This window comes from Haemaphysalis longicornis, unplaced genomic scaffold (assembly GCF_048455015.1).
Source record: "Haemaphysalis longicornis isolate Haplotype H1 unplaced genomic scaffold, Haemaphysalis longicornis Haplotype H1 scaffold_12, whole genome shotgun sequence".
Taxonomy (NCBI): Eukaryota; Metazoa; Arthropoda; class Arachnida; order Ixodida; family Ixodidae; genus Haemaphysalis; species Haemaphysalis longicornis.
This window is the reverse complement of record NW_027526225.1, coordinates 99,296,173-99,320,506: the sequence shown is the minus strand read 5'-3', so window position 1 is coordinate 99,320,506 and position 24,334 is coordinate 99,296,173. Positions and strand designations below refer to the sequence as shown.

At 51.7% G+C, this 24,334-nt stretch overlaps 1 protein-coding gene across 1 annotated transcript in view; it reads left to right on the top strand.

Annotated features, from left to right (window-relative positions):
• LOC144163075 (VWFA and cache domain-containing protein 1) overlaps positions 1–24,334 on the top strand; it is a 58,722-nt gene that overhangs the window by 861 nt on the left and 33,527 nt on the right. The window contains exon 2 of the mRNA XM_077693873.1: positions 5,842–5,904. Coding sequence (XP_077549999.1) covers positions 5,842–5,904 — 63 coding nt within the window. The remainder of the gene's footprint in view (positions 1–5,841; positions 5,905–24,334) is intronic.

The following is a 24,334-nucleotide window of genomic DNA, read 5'->3' as shown; positions in this document are numbered from 1 at the left end:
TCACGCGCGGCACCTGACAAACGACCCGGCAGCGGCGGCAATTTCCTGAATGGAGTCGATTACTGTTTACGGCGCGGATGTGTCTCGGTGCCGCCGCGTCGTGTGTCTGTCATTTTTACTCCCGTGCCGCTGCCGCCTGCGCGGCTCGTCTTTCGCGTCTGTTGCGCGGCCCTTTGGTGCTTTCGCCGCGGCTCGTATTGATTGGCGAGGCGAGGCTGCTTCGACGCGGGCGGTCACGTTTTCCACGTTCTGCCGCCGGCTCGCTTTGTGATTTCATTATTTCTGCTTGTTAGGGGAACTGGTGTTGCTTACAAAACCGCTACCTTCCTTTTTCCCTTAGTTTAGTTTTCGGTGTCGCTTTTATTAGCATTCGTTTATTGTCGGCGCGCTTTCTTCTTTTTCGTTATCCTGCGGGGGGATTGTGTGACATTTCCCGGCGCATCGGAGAATAGATTTTAGGGTGTCGTGTTCCGTTTCTTTTTCTTTTTTTTCCTCATTATTTAACAAGTGGCTTGCACCTCGTGGAATACGCGCTCGTGGTTTCGCTGTCGCCGTTTAAAGGGCCTCGGAGCAGCGGGAGGAGCTTTCAGGGAGAGGGATTTCTGGCACTGGATGTTCTGCGTGCGAACGGTATTGTCGTTGCCGCGGTGTTCGAGTTGGCGGCTTTATCAGCCCGGCCGCTCTTGAGGTATCTTGCCGGGCTCCATCGATCGAACAAAAAGCGTCTGTTTGCCGACCGTGGTCGTGCTGGGACCTGTCCCGCTGTGCTTGGAAGCGAAAAAGAAATAAAGAAAAAGGTGCTAGAAAAAGAAGCGAGGCCTTGGTCATGTTAGTGAGACAGCACACGAAAGATCCACCTGGATTCATATCGCAGTGGGTGCTGACGGAGGAAATTTCTAGCAGGTGCCTCTGGACGGGATGGAGATGTTAAAAAAGACAACTATGGTCGCTTTAAAAGCGAGAAGTAAAGAAAGAAAATGTGATTGTTAACGTTTAATACGTTGACATTGATGTAAGGCCTCACAGGTTATTTATTGTAAACTGCCTGTATTTGCATTTGACAAAACAAACATTTATGACTAGTTACAACGCGGCGTTGCACCTTGGTCCTTAAGAATGCCTCGCTGGGTTTTACATTTTGCACTGCCACGCTAAGTGTACTCATCTTAAATGGTCAGTGCATCAAAGAACAACAGAGGCAGATAAACGAGGCTGCACGAGCTTTGAACTGGAAACTGCATTTTAAAATCATTTAAAGAGGTACGATTTCTTTGCATGCATTGTGTCAACACAAGCAGAGGGTGCAAACGGAGCACCAGTGGAGAACCAATATTCCCAAAAGGACTGATGCACGCTTACGAAGCATGCACATTTTTCCTGGCTTCAACACGGTCCTGCACATGGACCCACTACAAGGGCTACCTAATGGAAAAGCCAAATTAGCACTTTAGTCAGCTTTATTCCTAGTGGATCAAGCACTCTGAAGTGTGTCAGTCGACGTATCGAGTCTGTTCCTTTGTCTTTGTGGCGTGCACAGTTGTAAAATGTCGCATACTAAATCAATTGGCCCCAACTTGATTGATTGTGGGGTTTAATACCCGTGCTACGCAGACATTTCGAAAGCATTTGAGGGGAATGTCATTTGACTCAAATGCCACCTCTGAGCTGCTGCACGACGTTTTTCAAATGCCTCTGATTGAAATAAATGCCATTTGAGTCAAAGGAGCACGACAACCGACCTTTGGGAATCTTAAAAGGCTTTTAAAACGCGAGCGCTTGTACTCTTGCATGCAGTTCCTGCATGCTGTATTTACAAAAATAATTATTTACGAGCTTGGTACTCCCAACAGCGGCGGTGCAAAAAAAAGAAAAAAAAAGTCTGCCTACGTTGCTCATGTTTTGATCGTGTATGTAGGGTATAACCAATTTTATCACTAATATATGCGTTTTTTTTTTTCGTCCATTTTAACTGCTTAAATTTTTTGGTAACTTTATGGGAACAAAACTGGGGAGCAGTGGCAACACCAAAACATGGCCGGTGAATGCGGAAACTTCTTTCAACTGCCTTTGAAAATTGTCGTGCAAATCGGCGGAACTTCTTCCACTTGGAATGGCATTTGAAATTTCGAAGGCCATGGGACTCAGTTGTCCTCTCCAACACTCGCTTAGCACAGCTATAACTCACCGACACTTCACAGGCGATGAGGTGCGCCATAGTGGAGGGTTCCGGATCAATTTTGACCTCCTGGGTATCTTTAACGTGAGCTTAAATCTTAAACACACGGGCATTTTCTCTTTTCGCCTCCATCAGAAAAGCGGCCGGGATTCGAACTAGTGCCCTCCAATTGGACTAACTCAGCACATTAATATGTATCTGGGCATACAGTGGTGCTGTTTTGGAGAGTGCACTGGGGAAATAGTCCAACCCTGTGAACTCAGTTCTAATTTGTACAGTGACAAAAAGTATACGAAGTTACGTTTAAATTCATGGCAAGGCAGTGATGAACAGTGTGCCCCTCTGTCACTATAAAGAAAGGTATGCAACGAGTGTGTACTCCAACGATGACTTAAGAGGCAAAAACTTGGCACCTCACTAAGCACCCTGAAATAAAACTCAGATGAGCCAATTGAGCCTTGGAAAGAGGAATGATTGGAGTATTCTTAGGGGCAAGAAACAGGTGTTTTGGGTCAGGGAACAAACTATTGTGGAAAGGCATCCTAGCTCACATTTGGAGAGGGAAGTGGAATTGGATTGGCAACTGACTGGCCGTCACAGAGTGGCCAGTGAAGGGCGAGAGGAGGAATTAGGGAGTGCGGATAACTGGGTGGAGGGGTAAAAGCATTTAAGGCGAGGAGTGAATTAGTACCGACCAGGCTGGAAGCGATTGAAAGTCTTATGGGAGAGGTTTCTGTCCTGCGGTGGACGTATGTGGCACAATAAATATCACAGCAGTGGAGTGCGAAAGGAAACATACGGTGCTGCCTGTTACGTCAGCCAGTGTGAAGGCCCCTTACAATGTTTTCAGGTCACTGGTCGCTTCTTTTTTTTTTTTTCATCAGATGGATCTATTCCTTGCCCTCTCTCTCTCTCTCTCCCTCCATCTCTTTCAAATTTCTTCATCGCATACCTCAGTGTCTAGGGGTGTCTAGTTGCATTTGTACACAGGCCATGTACACCCTTAACCTGTTCTTTATGCCACTTGTTTCACCCAGATGGCCAATGATCATGAAGTTCTTTTTATTTTTTACCCCGGAGTGCTCTGTAAACTTTATATTTGTGCAGTAAGGTGTAAGCACCAGAAGTGCATATTATACCCGTGCCACACGTACACGGAAAAATGACATTAAGTGCTTAATGCCTTAAGTTTTATTGCCAATAATTCACTGCTGCATGAAAAAATCTAATCGCTCTAATGTCATTTTTGGTTTAAGGAGTTCTGCACAACTCATTTGCCTTCATGAACACCTTAAATCTGCGTACTCTCGAACGCGATGAGCACCAAATAAAAACGAAACCCTCAGCACCAGAATGTTGACGCGGAAACGTAGCTGAACTTTGAAATAAGGCGATTTTTCGTGCACTCTTGGTGGTGAAGTGAAGAAGATGAAGTTCTTTAAACAGCGGCAAAAGGCAAAACATCATGTCAGTCGTCGTTTTGAATTTTTCGGATTTGGCTACTGCTGGCCGGCGACGGCAGCTGCTGAAGCCACTTTTAGAAATGGCTCACACCATTTTTTAGAAAACACGGTTTCTCGTAGCATTTTCTTTCATAAAAAAACATTTTTAACCCTTGCAAGACGTTTTTCTCGATGTTAAAAATTTCTAAAATGTGAGTGAAGTCCTCGTTTGCTCATATCACCATCATGCCTAACACATTTAATGCCTTCGCATTTTCGTGTGTAGCACGGCCCATCCAAATAACATCATTCGGTACCTTAAGGCCTTAAACACTTAATGCCATTTTTCATGTACATGTGGCACAGGTATTACTGCGTACTTTTAACCCAATTAGTGTGTTGATAGTGGAACAGAAATTCAGATAAATTATTTATTTGTTGCTTGTTTTGCTAACTGCATTTACAAGAAATATCTCGCAGTGGCCAGACATGAGCCAGCACAAAAGCCATCCTAGAAACATGTATAAGGACACGCATGCCATGGAAGCATTTGAGACAAATAAATGAGGCGTTCATGTAGCACAGATATGAAGCAGTTATACGTCTGAGCTGAATTCATGGTCTCTCACAGTTATGAAAAACACGCAAACAACGCTTCCCGGGAAATTTGAAACGCGTTTGCAGCAGAAATGGGCGGATGTTCTGCCCTGGATGCCTTCTCGTATTATCCAGTGCTTTACTGGCACGGTACGTGAAGAGTGAAGCTTTGCAGGCGGTTCTGGGCTTCAATATGCCAATCAAATCAGTGCTGTAGTGGCTGCTACCTTCATTTCAAGTCTGTCTGCAAAGTGATCTGCTGCGTCCAACCTCGTCTGAAAGTGGAGCGATGGAATCTTCAGGAAGGCTAAAGTTCACCAATGCACATCGCGAAAATACTGCATGCTAACAGTTGTACTACTTGACCAGTTATAACAGAGTTCAGGCTTACCTTCAAACTGTGATTTGAGTTGGTACGTACTAGCAAGGTTTTCCTGTACTTGATTCTTGTGGGAAGTCCTTGTATAATGTGTAGGAATATTTCCTGTACGTCGCCATTTATCTTCAATGCGTGAAAATGGGACAAAGTTTGCTTCTTGATGGGGCACTAAACATTGTTAATGTGTTCGAAATGGCGCATAGAGACGTTTTTTTACTTGCATGAAATTTATATCCGTAAAATTGCTACCAGTTGTATATTGTGACGTTATGGGGCTGGGAGAATTTTAAGCCGGTCTGCTATTTATAAGCTCATCATTTAGTCCATTGTGCATCTAAACGTGCATTGTTGGAGACAAAGCAGGGAAACGGACAAAACGTAACTTCTACTCTGATTGTGGTGTTTGTGTGTGTTACAATTTGAACCTCAAGAGTTGTGCATTACATGCGCCGCAGTAAAATGACCAGTGTGCAGGGGCAGGTTATAGCGCTGAGGTTTTGCACCCACTGCTGCGACAAACATGCTGTGCCGAGGAAACCGGTGAAGCAATTGCAAGACAGGTGTGGTTAAAAGGTGGTTTAGCAGCTGAGCTGTTGCCTGAAGCCGCATGCGAATTTACGTTCAGCTCAGGACCGAGAAGACTGCTGCGCAGTTTGTCTTGGTTACAGTGTACAGAAGGTAGGGGTGTGTCGTTCGGGGGAAAGACCAATGGAGAGCGCGAGTCCCTTTTGTGACGAAAAAAATGTATGGAGCGCAGGCGTTCTCCGGAGAACTCCTGTTGCAGCTAAACAGTTATTTGACGGGTTTTATAAACCTTTATATCATGAAATAAAGAAATAACACTATTTAGGGCAGTACATAAGGATTAATTTAACAAACAAAACTTCTGAAACCAGCTGGTAAGCAGCGGCCGCAAGGGGCGCTGATTACAAGAGGAGTTCCTCAGCAGAAATTTTCATCGCAGAAGGGGACCCCCCCCCCCCCCCCCCCCTAATCAATCCTGAATGACACATTTCTCCCTTCGAGTACACTATATCTTGTGTGCAGAGGCTAGACATCCTACATGGGTGCTCACTGTGGATGGTGGCCAGCATACAGAAGCAGCATTTTCGTATTCAGCACTGGGAATGTTACTGGGGCACTTGGCAAGGGCTTCGGTGTGTCTGTGCTGAAGACAGGGTGGGTTGACGCTGCTGATGGTCTCCTTGCTCAGCACAGTGCTCAGGTCTTGTCCTTTTGTTCTGCAGGGCATCTACGACCAGCTGCCATTCACCACAGACAACTTTGATGCTGCCAAACAGCTTGAAGAGGTGAGTCTGCACACTGACCTGCCCGGTGCTTTCCTTGCATGGCACAAATGCATGCTGGCCTGCAAGGAAACCAGAATTGCTGATATTGGCCCCTCATCCTCCACCAGGCAAATAGTGTGTCCATGCTTTATGCAGTGCTCCAGCAGCCTAAGCTAGGTGGCTGGCTGGGAATTATTGATGCCTACTGTACTCGATTTGTGGATCCAGTAACACACGTTCAGTCTTGTACAATATGCGTGTCATGCGTGGAGGTCGCTCCGTCCGCTCTAGGAGTGTGGAGCAGGTTTTAGTTAGCCTTGTAGGGCCGGCGCTAGGCATGGGCGAACGGGGCCTGGAAACTACAAAAGCGTTGAAGACGTGTCCGGTTAGCGGAATCCCGGCACTGCATTGAGCTCGGTGTGACCTGTTTCTCTGAGGTGGTAATGCTGCTCGCCCGCTTGCGCGGATCGGGTGTTGGCCCGTCGTGGACCGAGGACGTGCCGGCGGCGGCGTCCGTCCGGTGCCACGCGTGGGCGGCTCCCGACCGTTGCGCTCCGGCCTCGCCTTGTGCGATCTTCGAGGAGCAGCGGCCCAGCTGGCGAAAATACACGCATCCGCGTGGCGCGAAGGGCGTCCCCCTCTCCACTCCCTGCCGAGAGAGGGGGCAGGAGCGGGCAGGCACCCCGTAATTTTGGGAGAGGAGGGGTGCCAACGGCGGCTGAACCCCCCTCATCTGCGCCACGGGTCCCGCTGTGCGCAGGATGATGATGAAGTCCTCCCCGTTGCGGGCTCCTCGAGTCGGAGCCGCTCCTGGAGGAATTTGTCTCTGAGCGGAAGCTGGCTTTGCTCTATCATTACGCCCGTCTTGTGTTCTTTCCTTTTCCCCTCCGCTCCGTCGGGCCCTTTTCGCACCACTTTACGCACCACGTCTTCGTTTGTTTGTTTGCGTTGAGTCCGAAGAGCGCGCGGTGTTCGGGGAAAACTGGCGGAGGGCCCGCGATTTGATGACACGTGGCAGCGGTTCGGCGAAAAGAACAAGTTCGGTTCTCTCCTTTCAAGTCAGGTGGTGGAGACCATAGCGGGGAACGCGGCATTTGGGCCGGATTCTGCTCCATTGATTGCCCGTCCCTTTCGCGCGCGCTCCCGTTCGCGGTGCGTGTGCTAGGCTCGAGGAAACAGCGCGGTGGGCGACCTGCGACCCCTGGTGAGGGACGTGACGTTGGTGCCAGGCCTCTCAAGCTTGGACGTTCCCTGTCTTCCCTATAGGCGGCGTAAAAATCGACGCCCCACGTGACCAACCTAAAGCGCTGTTTTCGACCATCAAGCCCACCAGACGGCGCAGGCAAAATGTTACTTTTGGTATAGAATACAAAACATTCATTCCGTGACTCAAAGAGCCCACACAGTTCGCTTACAATGTGTTATTTAAAAATACTATTAACAAGTTCCGCATCAAACATCCGTTGAGCAAAAATGTACGCAACTTTTTACGAACAGCCGACTGGTGCACCACCTCGTTTCTGAATTCGCAACCACAAAGCCGCCAATTCAAATTGAAACCGCTGCAACGGCCGACCGTTTCAATGTGCGCGGAGCACCGGTTTCGTGACTGTTATTGCTGTTATGTGCTTTTGCGTCCATCAGTTGTTGAGAGGACTGGCAAAACACGGGAATTGAGTGCTTGTGGAATGACAAATGTGGGAAATTCCGTATCGGAAGGCAGCTGTCGAGGCCAGAATATTCGATTCTTCCAACAGAAGGTGAGTGTTATGCACTCCGCTAGAAAGACGGTGCAAAGGAAACCGTTGTCGCCGTCAATACTTCATTTGTGCCTTTCGTTCGAAATCTTAGCGCAAGTGAACGAGTTGTTATGGCAAAAAAAAAAATGTTGTCACGAAAGCGACGTACAATTGCAGCGATCGAAATGAAATGATGTCCTGGCCTCTGTAAACTTGCGGATGTCAATAAACGATTTGTTCTCACTTGCTGCTCACTGTGGTCTGTGCCAGTCGAGGCCATCTGGTCACCTGGCGTAACATCACTTCACTAGCGCGGCGCAAGTAAACACGCGACCAGCGTGCCAGCCAGGAGCCAGCAGGAGCAGCCACGGCCGGACTCGACGCCCCTTTCGCGCGCGGGAGGAGGAGAGTCGAGTCCGGCCGTGGAGCAGCGAGCCGGCGGCCGCCGTGCGAGGGCAGCCATGTTATTAAGGAGCTCAAGCGGCCTGTGCAAAAAGCATCCGCCATGTTTACAAAGCCGTGTTTACAGCGCCATCAAGCGGGCGTACTGGGTAGTTCACGACGCCGCCACTACGCTTTTTCTGGCACTACAGGCAAAGCTAGACCTTTGCTTCTCTAAAATCCTCCCTGTTCTGTGTTGGTGCTTCACCGAAGGTGTGCGGAAAGGGCGTGTGACCTCGTGCAAGCCATTCATCTAAGCATTCCCGGGCTCTTGCCGGAATCGCTCGAACAGCGGAACATTTAAAACGTTAAGCGTGGCGCATAGTTTTTTAGCTCAGGGTTCCTTGCGCGCCAGTACCTGCAAAAGGGCAGTATCTGCAAAAAGGCGCCCAACCATTTACCAGCTTCGGTATCTGCATAAGGTAGTAACTAGAGCTGATAAGATCCACTTCAACGAGGGGGGAGAACTCCTTTCACTATTCCGTTTCCCATACTATCAGCCTCTGGCATTTCCCGGTTCAGCGTGGAAGAGGTGTTGATACCATCATCCGTCGTGGGGGTTGTATGTAGACATGCGCCACGTTTCGGCACAAAGAAACCGTTAAAACACGGTAGGCTGCTAAAGGCAGGCACTGTGCCACCGAAAGGGGTGCACGAGGCAGAAAGGTGGGCCAAGAAGAGTTGATTGAATCTCCAATCTTGACCATCGCATGGTTGGTGAGGGGCCAACGGCTAGTTATTACTTCGAGGCCGTGGTCGCTGTGGGATGAGTTCCGTGCCTTTGGGATTACATTTTGGCCCGAAGCTTTCTCGCCCATATTTCACTGGTGACCATATGTGGTATCGCTTGCACGTGAGCTTTGAACTCGCGCTTTTTGTTTTTTCGGTTTTTGGTGGCGCGAAGGTATAGGACGGGTCTTTTTTTGTTGACTTTCCCTCTCCCAGCGTGCGAGACCCTTTGTATCGCTGCGATACAAAGGGTCTCGTTAGGTTAAGGCCTTATCGTTAGGGCCCCTGGAGCACCACCTGGTGGCCTGCCCGAGCAGTCGTGTGTGTGGTTTCTCAAGCGTTGTATACCGCATTATGCATGGGCTGACCGTCAGCGGACAGTTTTAGTAGCGGTAGTTGGTACTAAAAAGTCCTTTCATCGGCTTTTCGCCCTGTACTAAACAGACTTGCGCTGTGATGGCCTCGCGACCCTCATAACGACGGGGTCCTCGAGACGGGCTCTCCCTGTCTAGGCTTGCAGATATAATTAGTCGCTTTCAAAGAAGACCTGTTACAGCCTAACTGTGAGTGGGGATCTCGGCTTGGGCTTGTCGGTGTGTGAATGAAGCACCTATCCAAACTCGGGGCACGACCGGAAGCGCGCTTGGGTGGTAGGGCTGTGCCGGAAGTCTTGTGGTGAACTCTGGAGCTCCTTCGCACAACCCAAGGCCTTCTCCTGCAGCCACTCCTTTTTTTTTCTTTTTTTTTCGGTTCTGGGTGCATGCATGCCTTGCTAGTTCTGAACGCTCTTCATTTGCAACGTGGCTGCTGGCGTGACCTTGAAGATGAGCCGCATCGTACGGGAAGTGGTTTGCAGCGTCTTGGCCTTTGTAATTGACTTATCGCAGTCAAACAGTTTAAACAGGCGTTGTCCTTGCTCTCCCGGCATTCGCAACCTTCGATGACGCCCGTAATTCGTTTCGTCAAAGTGGTTCTGGGTTTTTTCTGTGGTATATCCCGTTTTCTATAGCCCGTGTGCAGGTATCTGGGGTCGCGCATTGTTCGGCATATTCTTCGAAATTCAGTCTGGTTCCTTGAGCCCTGTGCTAGCACCACCAGTTTGCGTGTTGCAGTATGCAATAGTGCCCTTTGTTTCTTGCATTGGATTGGACTGGATTGGGTGTTTTGTGCCCTGAGCTGTTGGCGCTTAATCAGACACTGATTGCTGCTGCTGGAAGGTTGAATACCCGAGTGATGACTGCTGGTATTATTACAGTGCGTGCGCGGCTTTTGTCAACCGATGAGTAACAGTATTACTCCTGCATTCCTCAAGTCCGAGTGGAAGATTTGCCTCTCTCTACTCTCGTTCGTCGAAGTTGAAGATGAAGAACTTGGCGCATGGTAAAACATTGTTTCGATCGTGCGGGCTTGAAATGGTGTTAGCTGTACCCAGCCAGTCTTCACGTTTTTGCGTTGGGCTCCTTCGGGCCAAGTTCGCAAAATCGTAATTTTGTCTGTGCTGGCGATAGACCCCTGGTTCCTCCGGTTCAGAGGCTAGTTTTATACGCGATGTTCGTGAGCTGGCATGAATCCCAGAAGACTAATTCTTTATGGTCTGTGTTTATCTGTAACCACTGTGCTGTGGCTTTTGTGTATCTAGATTGAATTCCTGATGTGATATCGCGGAGAAATAGACAAGGAAGTGGGGCGGTCGTTGCATAGTTGGAATCCTGCCAGTGACGATGTTCTTGAAGACACGGGGACCCTGGTTGGGGCCACATTGACCAGAAGTATGTTGGTAGAGCTGTTTGCTATCGAGTAAAGCGCCCCTGGTTTGTTCCCGCATGTGGTATCCAGGCAGGAGATGGGGGAAGAGACAGTTGTAGAGGGTCGGCAGCCCCAGGCCCTTGCAGACGTATTAACCCAGTAGTGGATGGAAGCTACCCGCACCGTTGGAAGTGTGCGTCTGCTTGCTTGCTTGCTGAACCTCAGTCGGCAGGTTCATTTTCGCATTTCGGCTATCCTTTCCCGGGGAAAGGATAGCCGCCATTTTCCGTCAAGAGGTTCGTCTGCCACGTTCCATCGGCGCGTTTCGGCAGCCACGCGTAAAGCGCGATATAAACAGGGCAGTGTGCTTTCTGCGCTAGCGCCTAGCTCCGTCATGAACGTTAAACTGACGGCGGCATACAAACTGTCAGCTTGAAAGTAGACTATTGGGCAGTTCGGCCGGAGAACCGTGCTTCTCAGCGCGGACAAATCTGTTTGCCCGCTATGCACCCTGGTCGGGGCGGCTCGCTCTTGCAATGGCGTTCGCTCGGCTTGGCCGCTCGTGTCCTCGACAAATGTCCACGGGTCGAGCCCACGAGTGTTGTCCAGGCCTGGCTTGACGAAGTTGAGGTATCATGATAAGCAGCGCAGGGAACGAGACGAGGAGCCAGCGCTCGTCCCGTGTCTTTCTGCTCCCCGTCTCGTTCTCTGCGCTGTTTATCATGACTCCGAACCAACTGGCCCAAATTTCCCTTTTGCTGAAGTTGAGGTAGCTTGACCGACTTTCCCGTTGTGGCGCCCCTTCCGCGGATCGCGCACTGCGCGGCTTGCGCGTGCGTGGCGTTGTTTCTTCTCCCGAGCGACGACCTTCCTCCTCGCCCGATTTTCGCACCTTCTTCGAGGGGCAGCAGCAGCAGCGGGCCTTTGGCTTCCTTCGCACCTGACATGGCAGGCGGCGTGTCCGGCTGCGGACCGGTTGTAAGGGGCGAGGAGGCGCTTTTCTTGCCCGGAAGATGAGAGGCGCCGCCTCCTCTTCCGCCGCTGACCGCTGCTGGAGTCCGACCGTCCGGGGTTCCCAAAAAGAAGAAGGGGAAGGTTTCGGCTGCGTGTTTTACGAGTGAGGCGAAGAAGGAGGGGGAGGGGGCGCTTTGCCCTGCCCGCTCTTTGAGAACGGGCTAGGCGCTGCTTCTTTACGACCTCGCTTCCTTTGGAGCGAGCCCCATTCTGGGCTCGCTGGCGGCTGTGCGGGAAATGGCATGCCGCCGCCGCCGCTTTATCCCCCCCCCCCCCCCTTCCCCCCTAGAACTGTGAGCAAAAAAGAAGGGCTTCTCTTTGAGCTCGGCGGAGGAGAGCGCGTGCGTGCGGTGTGTGTTTGGTGCTTTTGGAGCTGCTCGCGGGTAGGCCAGGGCTACTTTGATGTCTTCAGCGCCTCTTTCGTGCGCTGCGCGGCCGCCCTTTTCCAAGTGGGAGGGGGGGCGCAGCGGAGAACACAACCGCAATCTTTGTGCGCGGTGTGGCGAATTCGTCGCCGCCGTTGCCTCGTCCCTCTTTTGACCGGGGGCGATTATTTATTGCTATTTATTGCACCTCTGTCTGCCTCCCCCCGGCGCCTCCTTTCTATCTCGGTGCCCGTGTTTTGTGGACGCGTGTGTCTGCTCATCTGTCGCCGATGAGGCTCGTATTTACGGCTTTGCTCTGTCCCCGCCGCCTCGATAACGCCCGCCTGGAAAGACTTCTCGACTCCCAGCCGTACCTTTCTTTGGCCGCTATTGGTGTCGCAGCCGTGTCTCGTGCCTGGCGGGAGGGTTGAACAGAAAGATGAAAAAAAAAAACCGTGTATTGGGAGTGTTCTTCAGACTCAGAAGGTTTTAACTGAATCATCTTCACACGGCACTGGGGTGTACGCGTTTCAACACGCATGACGGGTTTCTTCGTGCGGAGCCGGTTTCGTACAATCTGCCTGACATATCGCGAACCACCGTTCGCTTTGTTTCGAGGTTTCCAACTAGGGTATCAGCGACGCCGTGCGTTGTACGCGTCAAGCAAGACGGGACGGAGCAGACGCACGGATCCTACATGGACATTACAAAAGCGAAGCGATGAACCGGTGCTTGTTTGAATTTTCGACGTCATTGCTGAATCAACAGCAACGACCCTACGCCTCCGATGCATGTGTACGGCAAGAAGCGGCACTTCGGAAGGCTAAGCCTAGTTTCTACTCTCGACGGAAGCAGTTCCCCGTACAAGCTGATGATGGTGATGGTGGCTATTCCCTTAAAAACGGGTCGCCAACGCCTAGAGGCGTGGCATAGCCCAAAAAATAAAACCAAGAACGAAAGAACGCTGCTGTTGCACAAAATGAAACCCAAGCACTCCGTTGAACTTCCCCGTGTTGCCCCGTAAACTCCAACCACCGTTTCGTAGTGGCTGTGGCCGCGCCTGTCGCCTTTGCAGCTCCCGGGAGCCGTCCTGAACCAAAGTGCAAACGACAGCGACGAAGTACGGGCAAATACCCGGACATGCCACCGCCACGTGCTCCGTCGTCTCTTGCAGAATCGCAGAGCGCACAGGTCTTTGCCATGTTAGCTGTGAAGCGCGCTCTGTACGTTCTCGTGCGCAGTATATATCCCCCTTCAAAGTATACCTGCCCCCTCCCTCTCACCTAAAAAAATGTTGGAGGCCCTCGTTGCCTACGTTACGTCTGAATTTAAGTGCACACTTTTGTTTGGCCCGTGCTGTCTTGCTAGAATCGCTACAAGCGGTCTGTGCAAATTACGAGACGTACTTGGTGCACGGTGTGCGCTCTATACTCCCCTGGTGAAGACGTGGTGGATGGCACTGCCATGTCGCGAACGGTTGGCACCGCGTGCTTCTGGTGCCGTTGTCTGAGATCGTCCGTCGTGGGTGGGTGCGCAACGCCGTTTCCTCTCGACGATCTCCTCCGCTTCTGCGGGTAGTGGTCGCTTGCGGAGCCCTTTCTCATCTGACACGACTAGCGGCTCAAAATCGGGTTTTAAAAACGGTTTACAGCGCGATCATCGACGCCAGTGCCGACTGCTTTTGTTGGCTCGCTGTTAATATGGAGGAAACACCCGCACCGTACACCCGCAGCTTGGGTTTGTTTGGTTAAGGGACGGACTACCGATTTTTGCCGAGTCTGCGTCCTCCAGATCATACGAAAGCCAGCGCTTATATACTGGGGTGACCGCAAGGAATGTATGAATAAATTGGCGCAAATCATTTTAATTTGGCACTAAACTTGTGTCGCCCTAAACGAGACACTTCCTCCTTGGTTTCTATGCGTGGTTCGAAAACCGCATAACGGAAAAGGAAAGACTGCAATTTATTGTTTTAGCTTGGGACATGCTTTTAAATGCCTTTTTTCGTCTCAAAAATATGTTGCTGCGTTGGCTGTCTGTCGCGGTTGCCAGCAATCCTTTTGGAAGCGTACTTATGGCTGTTGTATGTAAAAATTCCGCTTGTAAACGTTCTTAGGGCCCTGTCGGGCGCTTCGACGCACGAACTGGCGCGGGCCCTGGGGCGAGCAGCGCGGAAATGGAAAGCACGTTGCGCGGCGCTTTCGAACGCCGCGCATTCCGACAAAGGCCGCGCCTGCTCGCACCGGAGGTCCTAACCGCCACCACATGGGATGGCCACCGACGAAGACGACTGGCTTTTCCTTCTTCCCCGGCCCTCAGCGGCCGGAGGAAGGGAAGATGAGACAGAGAGACGCGGTCCGGGCGCAGGAGAGCGCGGCCCGTCGTCGTCCTCGGGCTCCGCGCGAGTACTGTTTTTTAGTCGCCCGCCGGGCTGTAAATAAATGTACAGTTTTGTATCGGAGGCTGAGTTTGTCGGTTGAGGATACCCGGGAAAAGAACATCACGAAGATAACTGGCCCTATCATGGAAACCGGTTCGGTTCAAGGTGGCCCAAGTGATGCCCTTCCATTTGGGGTAGAGAGCATATGCCCCCTACAAATCGGCTGGCTGACCCTCTCTAATGTCGCGTAGGTCAGACAGATCGCGCTCATGGTAGCTAAAGGATGTCTCGCATTCCAAAAGAAGACGTGTGGACGTGGCTCTACCCTTTGTAACGGGCGGCCACCGTGATGGGTGCCCAGCCAGTGTTCACGCGTAAAAGCGAACGAAATCGACGTCTGCCTCAATCTGCACTGTTCATGGCGCTTGCCGGCACGCCGGGGAATTTCGCCACCGGTCGCTTGCACATGCACAAGCATGTGGGTGGATGTGGATGCGGCTTTACCTTTTGTAACGGGCGGCAACCGGGATGGGTTCACCCGTAAAAAAAGGAAAAACACAAACAAAACCAAAACACAGAGTCGCGAAAAAAATTGGGCCCATCTCCCCGCGAGGGGGACTCGAGTAAATGCGTCGCATAGGAGGTGGGTGTATTGCGTTAACGTTTAGTGTTTGGGGAGTTGGTGGTAGTGAATGCGTTGTATCAGCAGCTTCTTGACGTAGTTTGAATGAGCCAAGGATATAAGGCGCGTTCGTAGCCTCCCATTCTGTGTCGGCTTTGTGGCGCAGTGGGTAGAGCACCATGTACATTGCGTTCCGCACGCAGGGTCGAGGGATCGAAACCAGGCGCCGGATAGTATTTTTTTTTTATATAGTGTAGGGGGAGGGGTGCGGACTACGACTACGGACGTCAACGCGGGTGACACCGTGAGTTACTGAAATGCTCTGCATTTAAAAGGCACAAAACCATAGGGAATATTGTACGAATGTTTGTGCGTGTTGCCAGCGTGGCTTGCCCGACCGGAGCGGTTGTCGTGGCGTTCCTTTGTCCCCGTACAGCGGCGCAGAGGGTCTTCCTTCCAGCCAGCCAGTGTAGGATGGTCTCGGAGAGCGGGCCGCAGAGTTCTCCGGGCGCGCATTAGTTGCGCGTGATTGCTGCAGGGGCGGAACGCGCTCGTCTCGCCTGCTGCGGCACTCGGGAAGACGCCTTTGCAGCAGCGCCGACGACGTGGCTTTGAAAGAAATACAGGGGCCTTAGAAAGAAGCAGTGGGGAGCGCTCTCTGAAGCCTTTTGCTCACCGGCTCGGAAAGTTGTGCATTCCTTACGCGTGCCTGCGCCCTGTAGGTGCCTGAACGGTCAGCGCGCAGCCGGCCCTCGCTCGACACGAGCTGCTTTTGGACAGATGGTTGCGCTGCGGCTTTTTCGGATCGTCCACGCGCAGGTTGTACGCTGGTGAACTCCCAAACGAGTTCAAAATATCCCCAGTCCACTTCTTTTCCACTTTACCAATGAATCACTCACTCACGCACTCACGGCTGTCGTTGATCGCCCCTCGAGATCTCTTGCTGTCTAAACGGTTCTAACGTCTCGAAACCCTCGCGTCTCAGCTGCGGACCGACGGTTTATTTCTTGAACGCGCAGTTGACATCCATTGCTGGCACTCCGTGTAGTTAGTCGCCCTGACGTATTGTCGTGGTTGGGTTGGCTTGCGAATTCAGCGTTCTGCTGAATCCTCGGGTAGCGATGACCCGGTGCGGGGACGGCACAGCTGATCATGTATGCGAAGCGCAACGCTGCTGTTTTATTCCGTCGGTGTTTTAACGATCAGCTGTTCAAGAAGTCTAATATCTATACTTTTATGTATTTACATAAAATTTAGTGGAATGTTTATAAGAATAAGGTAACTTAGGATAATGCCTATTAAAAGAATCAGATATGTTAAGATGGGTTAAGGTAGATTAAGGTAACTTGCAAATAGGTTAAGGTAGATTAAAGTGGAACTCGGCATTTGGCTTTCTCGGCATTTGCACCTTTTTTTTTTTTTTTTTGCAGAACATTAGTCGCTCGCTCGTGAAAGGAACTTTCTTCGAATTGATACCAAAGGAAAGCAATCAAAATGACAAGTGTTTTTTTTTTTTTTCTTGCTAAGATTTTTTGAAAAGTAGCAGCAACTTGAGGACCGCCACGGCGTGCGTCGGCGGGCATCAGCGCCGATGTGATCGCCGATAACAATGCGTTACCCAGACCCGAACACTTCTCGTTTCTTCCGGAGTGGTCAGGCGTGCCGCTTCCGTTTGTGCTCGTTTCGACCAGCGGACAGGTCAAAACCCCCGCCGAGACCTCGCGGCGTGCACAGCAAACACGCGTCTCGGACGTGGCATAGAGTTTCGTACTTACATATATTAGAGGGAAATCTGGCGCCACCGTCTAGGTAGAGTGTACCCGATCCTTCTAGTACACTCTAGCATATAGCCGCGCTTCAGCGAGCGTTCCCTCCTGTACCGGGCAGGCATGTCCTTTTGTCCTTGGCATGGCTCATGAAGAGGCTGGAGAGTGGCCTCTGGCTGCAAAAAAGCAGTGGGGAGGAGTCCTAGTCCAAGGCCCCTTGAGCTTTACCAGCCTCGACAACCCTCAACAGCTTGCCAGAGCCCCACTCCCACCCTCTACCACTCTGTATGGGAGTGTCCGCGTCCACCAGACGGGCTCACCCCTATACGCATCCCAACCCTCTCCTCTTGGGAGGCTGCTCTGTCCAGCACTGCCCCGCAAGACCAACAACGGCTGATCGAGCGGGCCCGCCGGATAGCGTCCGCCATTGGAGTCCTGGACTGAGGACCCCACTCATAGAGGCTGCTCTTCGGCTAACAAATGATCAATAAATGTTTTCACCACCACCCGTTCACACCTCCGCGAGCTGAGCAAAGAAGGCGTTGAGGAAGAGGCAAATACACCAATCAAGTGCTTGGCGTATTTGAGGCAAATTATAGTGTACTAGAATTCTAGTACACTCTAGGCAAATACACCAACCGAGCCCTTGGTTGATGTTTGTTGGTGTATTTGCCTCTTCCTCAAGTTTAGCCCAACCAGACAGAGTTCTGTCGAAAAGGTTCACAAAGAGGGCGTTGCAATGGCAGTTTGACGGCCGCGCTGTTCTTCTCCCTCAAAAGGACTGCAGTGGTGAACTCGATGTCGGCAAGGTGGCTCCTCCGCGACCATGGAGCCGGCGCCCTCTCGGACCAGGGAGGAGATTTAGCGCCGTGCGTCGTCGTTAATCCCTAATGACGGCCGGGAGGGGAGGTGCGAGCGGGGTAATTAAGCATCCCCCCCCCCCCCCCCCCCGTTCCTACGGACTGTGCGTGCGTGCTGGGGGCGCCGTTGGCCGGCCTCGGCCTCCGCGGCTTCGGATGTTGCTGGGCCCGGCGGGGGAGCGCCTAATTAATGGCCCCACCAGGAAGGAAGCCGGCGGTCTCCTCTCGCTGCTGCTGCTGCTGCTTCGCGCGCATTCTTGCTGCGAGGCGCGCTCTTCGGATCTGGACGGCGGTAATATGAAGTTAATGCGGCTGCAGTACATTTGCCACTCCGCGGTCAATGATCAATCCTGACGTTGTGTCGGGTTAGAAGTCTTATTTTGCGCTTCGAAGAAACAAGAGGCTTAACTGGGAGTTTTCCCAACATTACCTACACTGCGCTTCTTTCCCTTTAACATCGGAGAGCTCTGTATTTGTATACCCTCCCATAGATCATTTATGTCCGTTCCTCATAACTCCCTGTGCCCTCTGCGAGGAGGCGAAGCAAAACAGTAAGGCGAAAAGCCTTTCGATGGGTCGAAAGGGTGTTTACGGTGTAATGAGATGTGTAAAATTCTTAAGACGAATAAGATAATTTGGGATGATTCGTTTTAAATTAACGTGTATTGGGGTTTAGGATGGGTGAGGTAGATTAGGATTAAGTTGGATTAAAATAGGTTAGGATAGGCTAGGGTGGATTAAGATTGCCGGGAGGGTCACGGTTGGATGTCAAGGGGGCGAAAGTTGCGCCGTAGGTTATCTATGGTGAAATAAGATATTCTAAATTGAGGTAGATTAAGGTGAACTGTGGTAGAATTAGGGAAATTGAGGTGGAATACTATTGATTAAACTTATATTCAGATGAATTAAGGTGGGTTAAGAGAAACAATGGATTAAAAAGGTACATGGTAGAACAAAGTGTGTTTAATTATATAGGATTAAGGTAAACGATTGTTGTTTAAGATTGATTTAGGGCATTCAGTGCGGAATAAGATAATTTAAAGTGAACTAGGATTAATTGAGGTAGATTCAGACGGATCAGAATGGTTTGAAATTGGTTTGGTTGAAAAAGGTGGTGAATTGAAGTAGATTAAGAAGCTTATATATATATGTATATATATAGCTTAAGTTGGAAAGAAGTAGGTTTGGTAAGATTCAAGTAAAATGAAATTTAAACTACAGCTAGCCTACTGTTACCCTAGCCTTGGCAGCGTTCAGAGTTAGCGCAAGGATTCCTTGCTGCCCGGTGCTGTGCCGCGGCTCTGTACAACAAACGGATACGTGTACACCCCCCCCCCCCCCCCCTTCGCCCCCGGGCGCTATATACTGTTCCGCTGGTTATCCACATTCGCAGGGTGGAATGGGCTTAATTTTTATTTTTTCTTTCGTCCCATGTTGCACCGCCTGCTAGAGAGAGCCCATGCCGATCGGTCTTTGGAAAGTGAGGCGCGTTGCTTTGATCGCCTTGGTGGTGGTGCGGGAAGCTTGTCGTGCACGTCCGCGGGTGAATCCCCTTCTGGCTTCCTCGTCTCCGTTTAGGACGTAACTCACTCCCAACCGGGTGACTTACGACACCGGTCTGTTCAGGTTGAATGTGTTCCCCGGTGAAAGGCAGGTGCGTGGTTTCCCTCTCCGTCCCCCCACCCCCGGGCAAGAGGCGCGGGAAATCGGCATCGTGTAAAAGCGTAAAAGACGCCGCATTGATTGCTGCTGGCACCGGCTGGCCTCTTGGGCCCCCCTCCCTGCTCCTCTGGCGGCGGGAGGTCAGCGTGCGCGGATGCAAATAGGCGGCGCGGAGGAGTAAAGGGTTGCGGAGGGGATTTGTTCCGCGGTCGCTTCCGAAAGCGGGGGTCCGTCGCCACCGCATCCGGTGCTGGTCCTGCGGTTGAGAGGAGACGCGGGAGGCAACGCGTGTCGAACCACTCGCAACGACCGGGAGGAGTCCGAAAAGAAGCTTCTCCGGGGATGAGGAGGTGTTGCTGCCTTGCTTCTGCCTCTCCCTCCCTTTTCTGGGGTCGGGGCATGTCGGGGGGCTGCGTGGCGGCTTAAAAACGGAGCCCCCATTAAGATAAGCCGGGTGCGGCTGCTCTCTCTTGTCGTCTGGTGTTCCGCGCCGACCACACAGCGAGAACCGACGGCACCGCAGCGTCTCTTGCGAGGCGCGCGCGCTTTGGAGTGGTGGTTCCTTTGGCCGCCCCCTCCTCGCCGTCCTCTTTGGCCATACCGCGGGCTCGTTCGTGCGCGCGTGGCGGTCGTTCCCATGACGGGGACGCGAAAATGTCGCGGATGAATCAATTCGGTGGTCGCATTTTGGCCTCTGCAGCCGTTGTGTGTTCGCTTGTGTGAAGTTTTCTGCTGCCCATCCGTGCTTATGTGGGATACTTCCTCCGCGGCTTCCAATACTTCCAACTGTCACGTGACCGAGCTGTCCCGCGGGTACGCTGGGTGGGAGAGCTTCTTGAAGCGTTGTCGACCCCTGTTGTGGGTGGGATCGTCAACTACCCTAACGCAACCTGGTTTCTTTATACAGTTTTTTTTTTCAACATACGGTTAAAAAAAACTTCAAAAAGGAGCCTGTTCTAAATGTTGCAAAAAATGGCGTAGCATTTCTCGCTTCGCTGCAAATGACGCCGAAAGTCCGGTGACGTTCCTGTTCGTATGCCGCAGGGTATCCGGCGTTTACTTATCTTGCGTCAACGAGCTGCGTTAGCGGCCACGATTGAAGCACGCGCCTCGCTTTGTGGCCTGAATTGCGTCGCAAAGTTTACCTATCCCAAGAAAACAGAATGTGCAATACTCGCCTACGGATTTCTGATTATATAGAAACCAGGGTGCTCTACCCTCACTTACGGCATTGAACAGAGTTTTGCGGTCAATCCGAACAGGTTTCGCATAGGTCCTTGAAAACCCTTAAATTTAGAAGTGTCAATTTCAAGACCTGGAAAGTCCTGGAATTTTTAAATGGTCCTTCAAAACCCTTGATTTTTGTGGAGAGAACCAATGGCCCTGTATTTTTACCAGAATTTAAAGTGTTTGTCGTGGATTTTAGGTGTTAACAAATGTAAAGAAACATTGTAACGATTAAGTTTCTGTGTATTGTGTGAAATTACAAGTTCGGTGGATTTTCATTATTACGAGACAACATTGGGAGCAGGCACTTCTCAATCCAATCAATGTCATAATACAATCCAGTGAAAGCCGGCTTCTGTTCTCTATCTTGCATCTTCCATCTAGTCTGTGGACGCTCGCTCATTGCGTGTGTACCTGCGTTTGCTCTTACGTGCAAATGGTGGACGTGTGTTTAGCACACTTTAGTTCGTCCTGCCTTGCAGCAACACTTGCTGATTTAATTTCGGCTGGTACTCTTGCCGACAAAGCAGGCAACATTAAAGAAGTTTTGAAATCAAAGAGGCTCAGAAAAACACACAAGAAAAAAGAAAGACCTCTAAATACCAACCATGCAATAAAAAAATAAAGCTGGGGGAGCATTCACAAACCCGTTAGCGCCTATCTGAATGTGCACTAGTGTGCTTAGGTATTGTGCAATAAAAAAAAACTGCATTGTGTTGAAAAAGTTATAAATAATCCCAGATAAAACATTAGATGGGGACCTTGAAAATGTGTTTTCTGGTCCTTGAAAACCCTTGAATTTTTGCTTTTGAAGCCTGTACGAACCCTGCCGAAGCCTGTTTTTACCCACTCGTAGTTTCCGATGCATGGGCATGCTTGCGCCATCCCGAAGAATCCACGAAAAAATGTTTTCTTGCTACGGCGGACCTACTCCAGCAAACCAAAGGCAGCAGTACGTTCCGAAGTTGCAGCTTAAAATCATAGCAGTCGTAACTGCATGGTTACGGGCAAGGCGCCCACTTCAAAGCTGTATACCCGCGTACGAGTACTGTACGCAAGGATTGGGCCGTTGCTTTTGGTCGGTGTCTTTTGTGCTGACTGCCGCCGTGCAAAGCCACTTTGTTCGGATAAGCGACCACGGCAGGCTGGGTCGGTCGCCTACAGTGCTTACGAGTGCGAGCTTGTACGGAATAAAAAGACCCTGCGACAGTGGAGCCTCGTCGGTCGTAGCCCCGGTCGTGTCTTCGTTCGTGCTGCTATTTATACGTCCGGCGCTCCTCCGAGTAAACCTTTTTCAAGTTTTCGCGGGCCATTATCCGCTGCCTGGGCTCGTCGGCGTGTACAGGGTTCCCCCCTTTTCGGTTGTCCACAATGGCGGCGCTTTTTTATGGCGGCATGCTCGGGCGAACTTTATTTATCTTCGCTGTTTACCCCCGGAGCACTCGCCGCCGCCGCGGCGTACTAAAACGGACGCAATGGCGCCTTTGTCGGTGTCGTCTGCAGCGCGCCGTTTGGCCAATGGGCGCCTTGTGTTTGCTTCGTCTGCGGCGACCTCTCTCTCTCCTCTGTGCGCCCTACGAACAGCGCGCTTTTGTTTGTTCCGGAACAACGGTTTTTTAACTGTCTCTCTTTCCGGATGTCGTCGGCGCTCGTCCGTTTCACGTGTCCCGTCGTCCGGCAGCGGAGCTTTTGTCGGCGCCGGATCGCCTTTCCAGTCGGCGGCTGGGCGCATAAACCCTCCAGGAATTCCTTTTGCGTCGGCCCGCAAAGGGCGTTGTGTGCGTGCCGTTGCAGACTTTAATTCTGCGGGAAAGAAAGTTTGATAACCCTGGGAATTCCGACAGCGACAATATTCTAGAGAGCTGAACAGAATGAATGTTTCAGCACTTTGAATACCACGCAGGAAGGCGAATGGCCCTGGCAGAGGCAGTCTCATTGCGATCGCGTCATTGTTTCCGCAGTCGTTTGCACAGTCTGCGAATAAACTATTGGGCTGTAAATTGAGCTTGTGCGTTGCTGTGCCGACCGTAGAATCGACGCGTGAAACTTGCGACCCCCTCACTTTTTTTCGGGGTGGGAATTTGATTATCGCGTTCCGGAAAACGTGACATCGTCGCACTGTTGTGTCGTTCGTTGTGTTCCGGACGCACAGACGCTGCGAATGGGGATGAATGCTAATGGCATTTCCGACCAGGCACAGTCTGTCGCATTGCGTCTGTGCGAAAGTTGTCGGACTTGCGGGCGGAGATGCTGCGCGCTCCTCGGCTTTCATTGGCGGCACAGTCACTCGGGCCATCCGGCGAGGCTATCCGAGCTTCCCCGTGTGTGGCGCTAATGGAATCGAAACACGAACCCCGCGCGCCACAAAAGACATCACGACTCTGCCGCGCGCTGCTCGCGAGGCACGAAAAGAATGGGCCAGCTCCGGAACCATTAGCATTAGCGCACGAATTTCGGATGGACGGAAAGGGAAGCGGGGGGGGGGCGCTGGCACTTGCTCGTGCGGAGGTTTTTCTTAGTGCACTTCTTATGCGTAACCCTCCCGCTGTCTCTCTCTCCGCTCTTTTCGCGCAGACGCTGGTTCTTCCTTTGCTTTCTCCTGCTGGATTGGATATGCGTATGTGTACTTCTTTGGCGCGCCGCTGCCGGGAGGTGGCGCTTCGCTCGCTCGCATCTTGCCTGTGGTCCGTCCCAGACTTGGCGCCTCTGCTGACCCCTGGCGGTGTAATTCGTTACGGCTCACACCGGATCGTTGTAGCCTGTCTCGCCCCCCCCCCCCCCCCTCCCTCCCTCCCTCCCTCCCTTCCCTCTTCTTGCGGCAAATGCCCTGTCGGTTCCCGGCGGGGCGCCGCGCCGGGCTTCTTGAGCCTCTTTCGCCGTGCACGATCATCATCGCGCCTTTTTTCGTCGCGTCCGACGAGGAGGCTGCCATCGTTGCGCCGTATTTTCTGACCACCGCTGCGCGGCAAGGCACGAAAATTGGCGAGAGGAAGCTGGGGGGGTGGTAACATTCCCGTCGTGACGCGGGGGGGAGGAAGCCGGTTTCGGCTAAGGCCCCTGCAGAATTTCATTCTTGCCTTTCTGCGGCCACCGAGGCGTGCATGCACGAGCTGCTCTGCTCCCCCTCCCTCCACTCCGATGCTTTCACACCGAGGCCTTCATAGGCCGCGTCACCCTGTCGGTGCGCATGTCGCAGACAAGACCGGACATCTGCTCCGACCACCGTACAAAGAGAGGCACGCCGAGGGATCGGTGGCCGCAGGAATGCGCCGCTGCCCCCTCGGACGCTGCCTTTGCGCCATAGGACACGCAGAATGCCGGACGCGTTGCCGATGCGGTTGGCCGCAGGTGAAAGGCGTCAGGGCGGTGTACCGTCCTGCGCGTATGCCCGAACAGACAGGTATGCGGCACTAAATGAAATTATTCCGAGCACCCTCATTTGGGTGGCTCTTAAAAAGAAATGAAGAGTTCGGGCGTTGACAATTTGACGACCAATTATAACAGCTAAAGTCCACATTATGTTAGTCGGACTCCCTGTCGTGCTTCACCAGGAAGGAGGAGTAATAAAGGGTGCATGCGACTTGACTTGTATTGAGGCAAAACTATCAGTAGTCTAGTCGAAACCAAGCTATTGGAAAAGTGTCATCGGTGCGCTATTGGTAGTTGACCATGAGTGGGCTATTGATAGCTTACTCATGTGCTTATCAGTATGGTACTATTGATACTATCAGTATAACAAATGGCATTTGACCTTATCTTAAAAAAGCTGTGGGGTGCGCGAAATGCAAAACTGAACCATCTGTCTGAACAAACGCCTGCTAAGCCAAAGGTTGTGGGTTCAGTCTCGGCCATGGAGGCTGCTTTTCTGGCGGTGGCAAAAAAGCGAAAACGCCTGTGCGT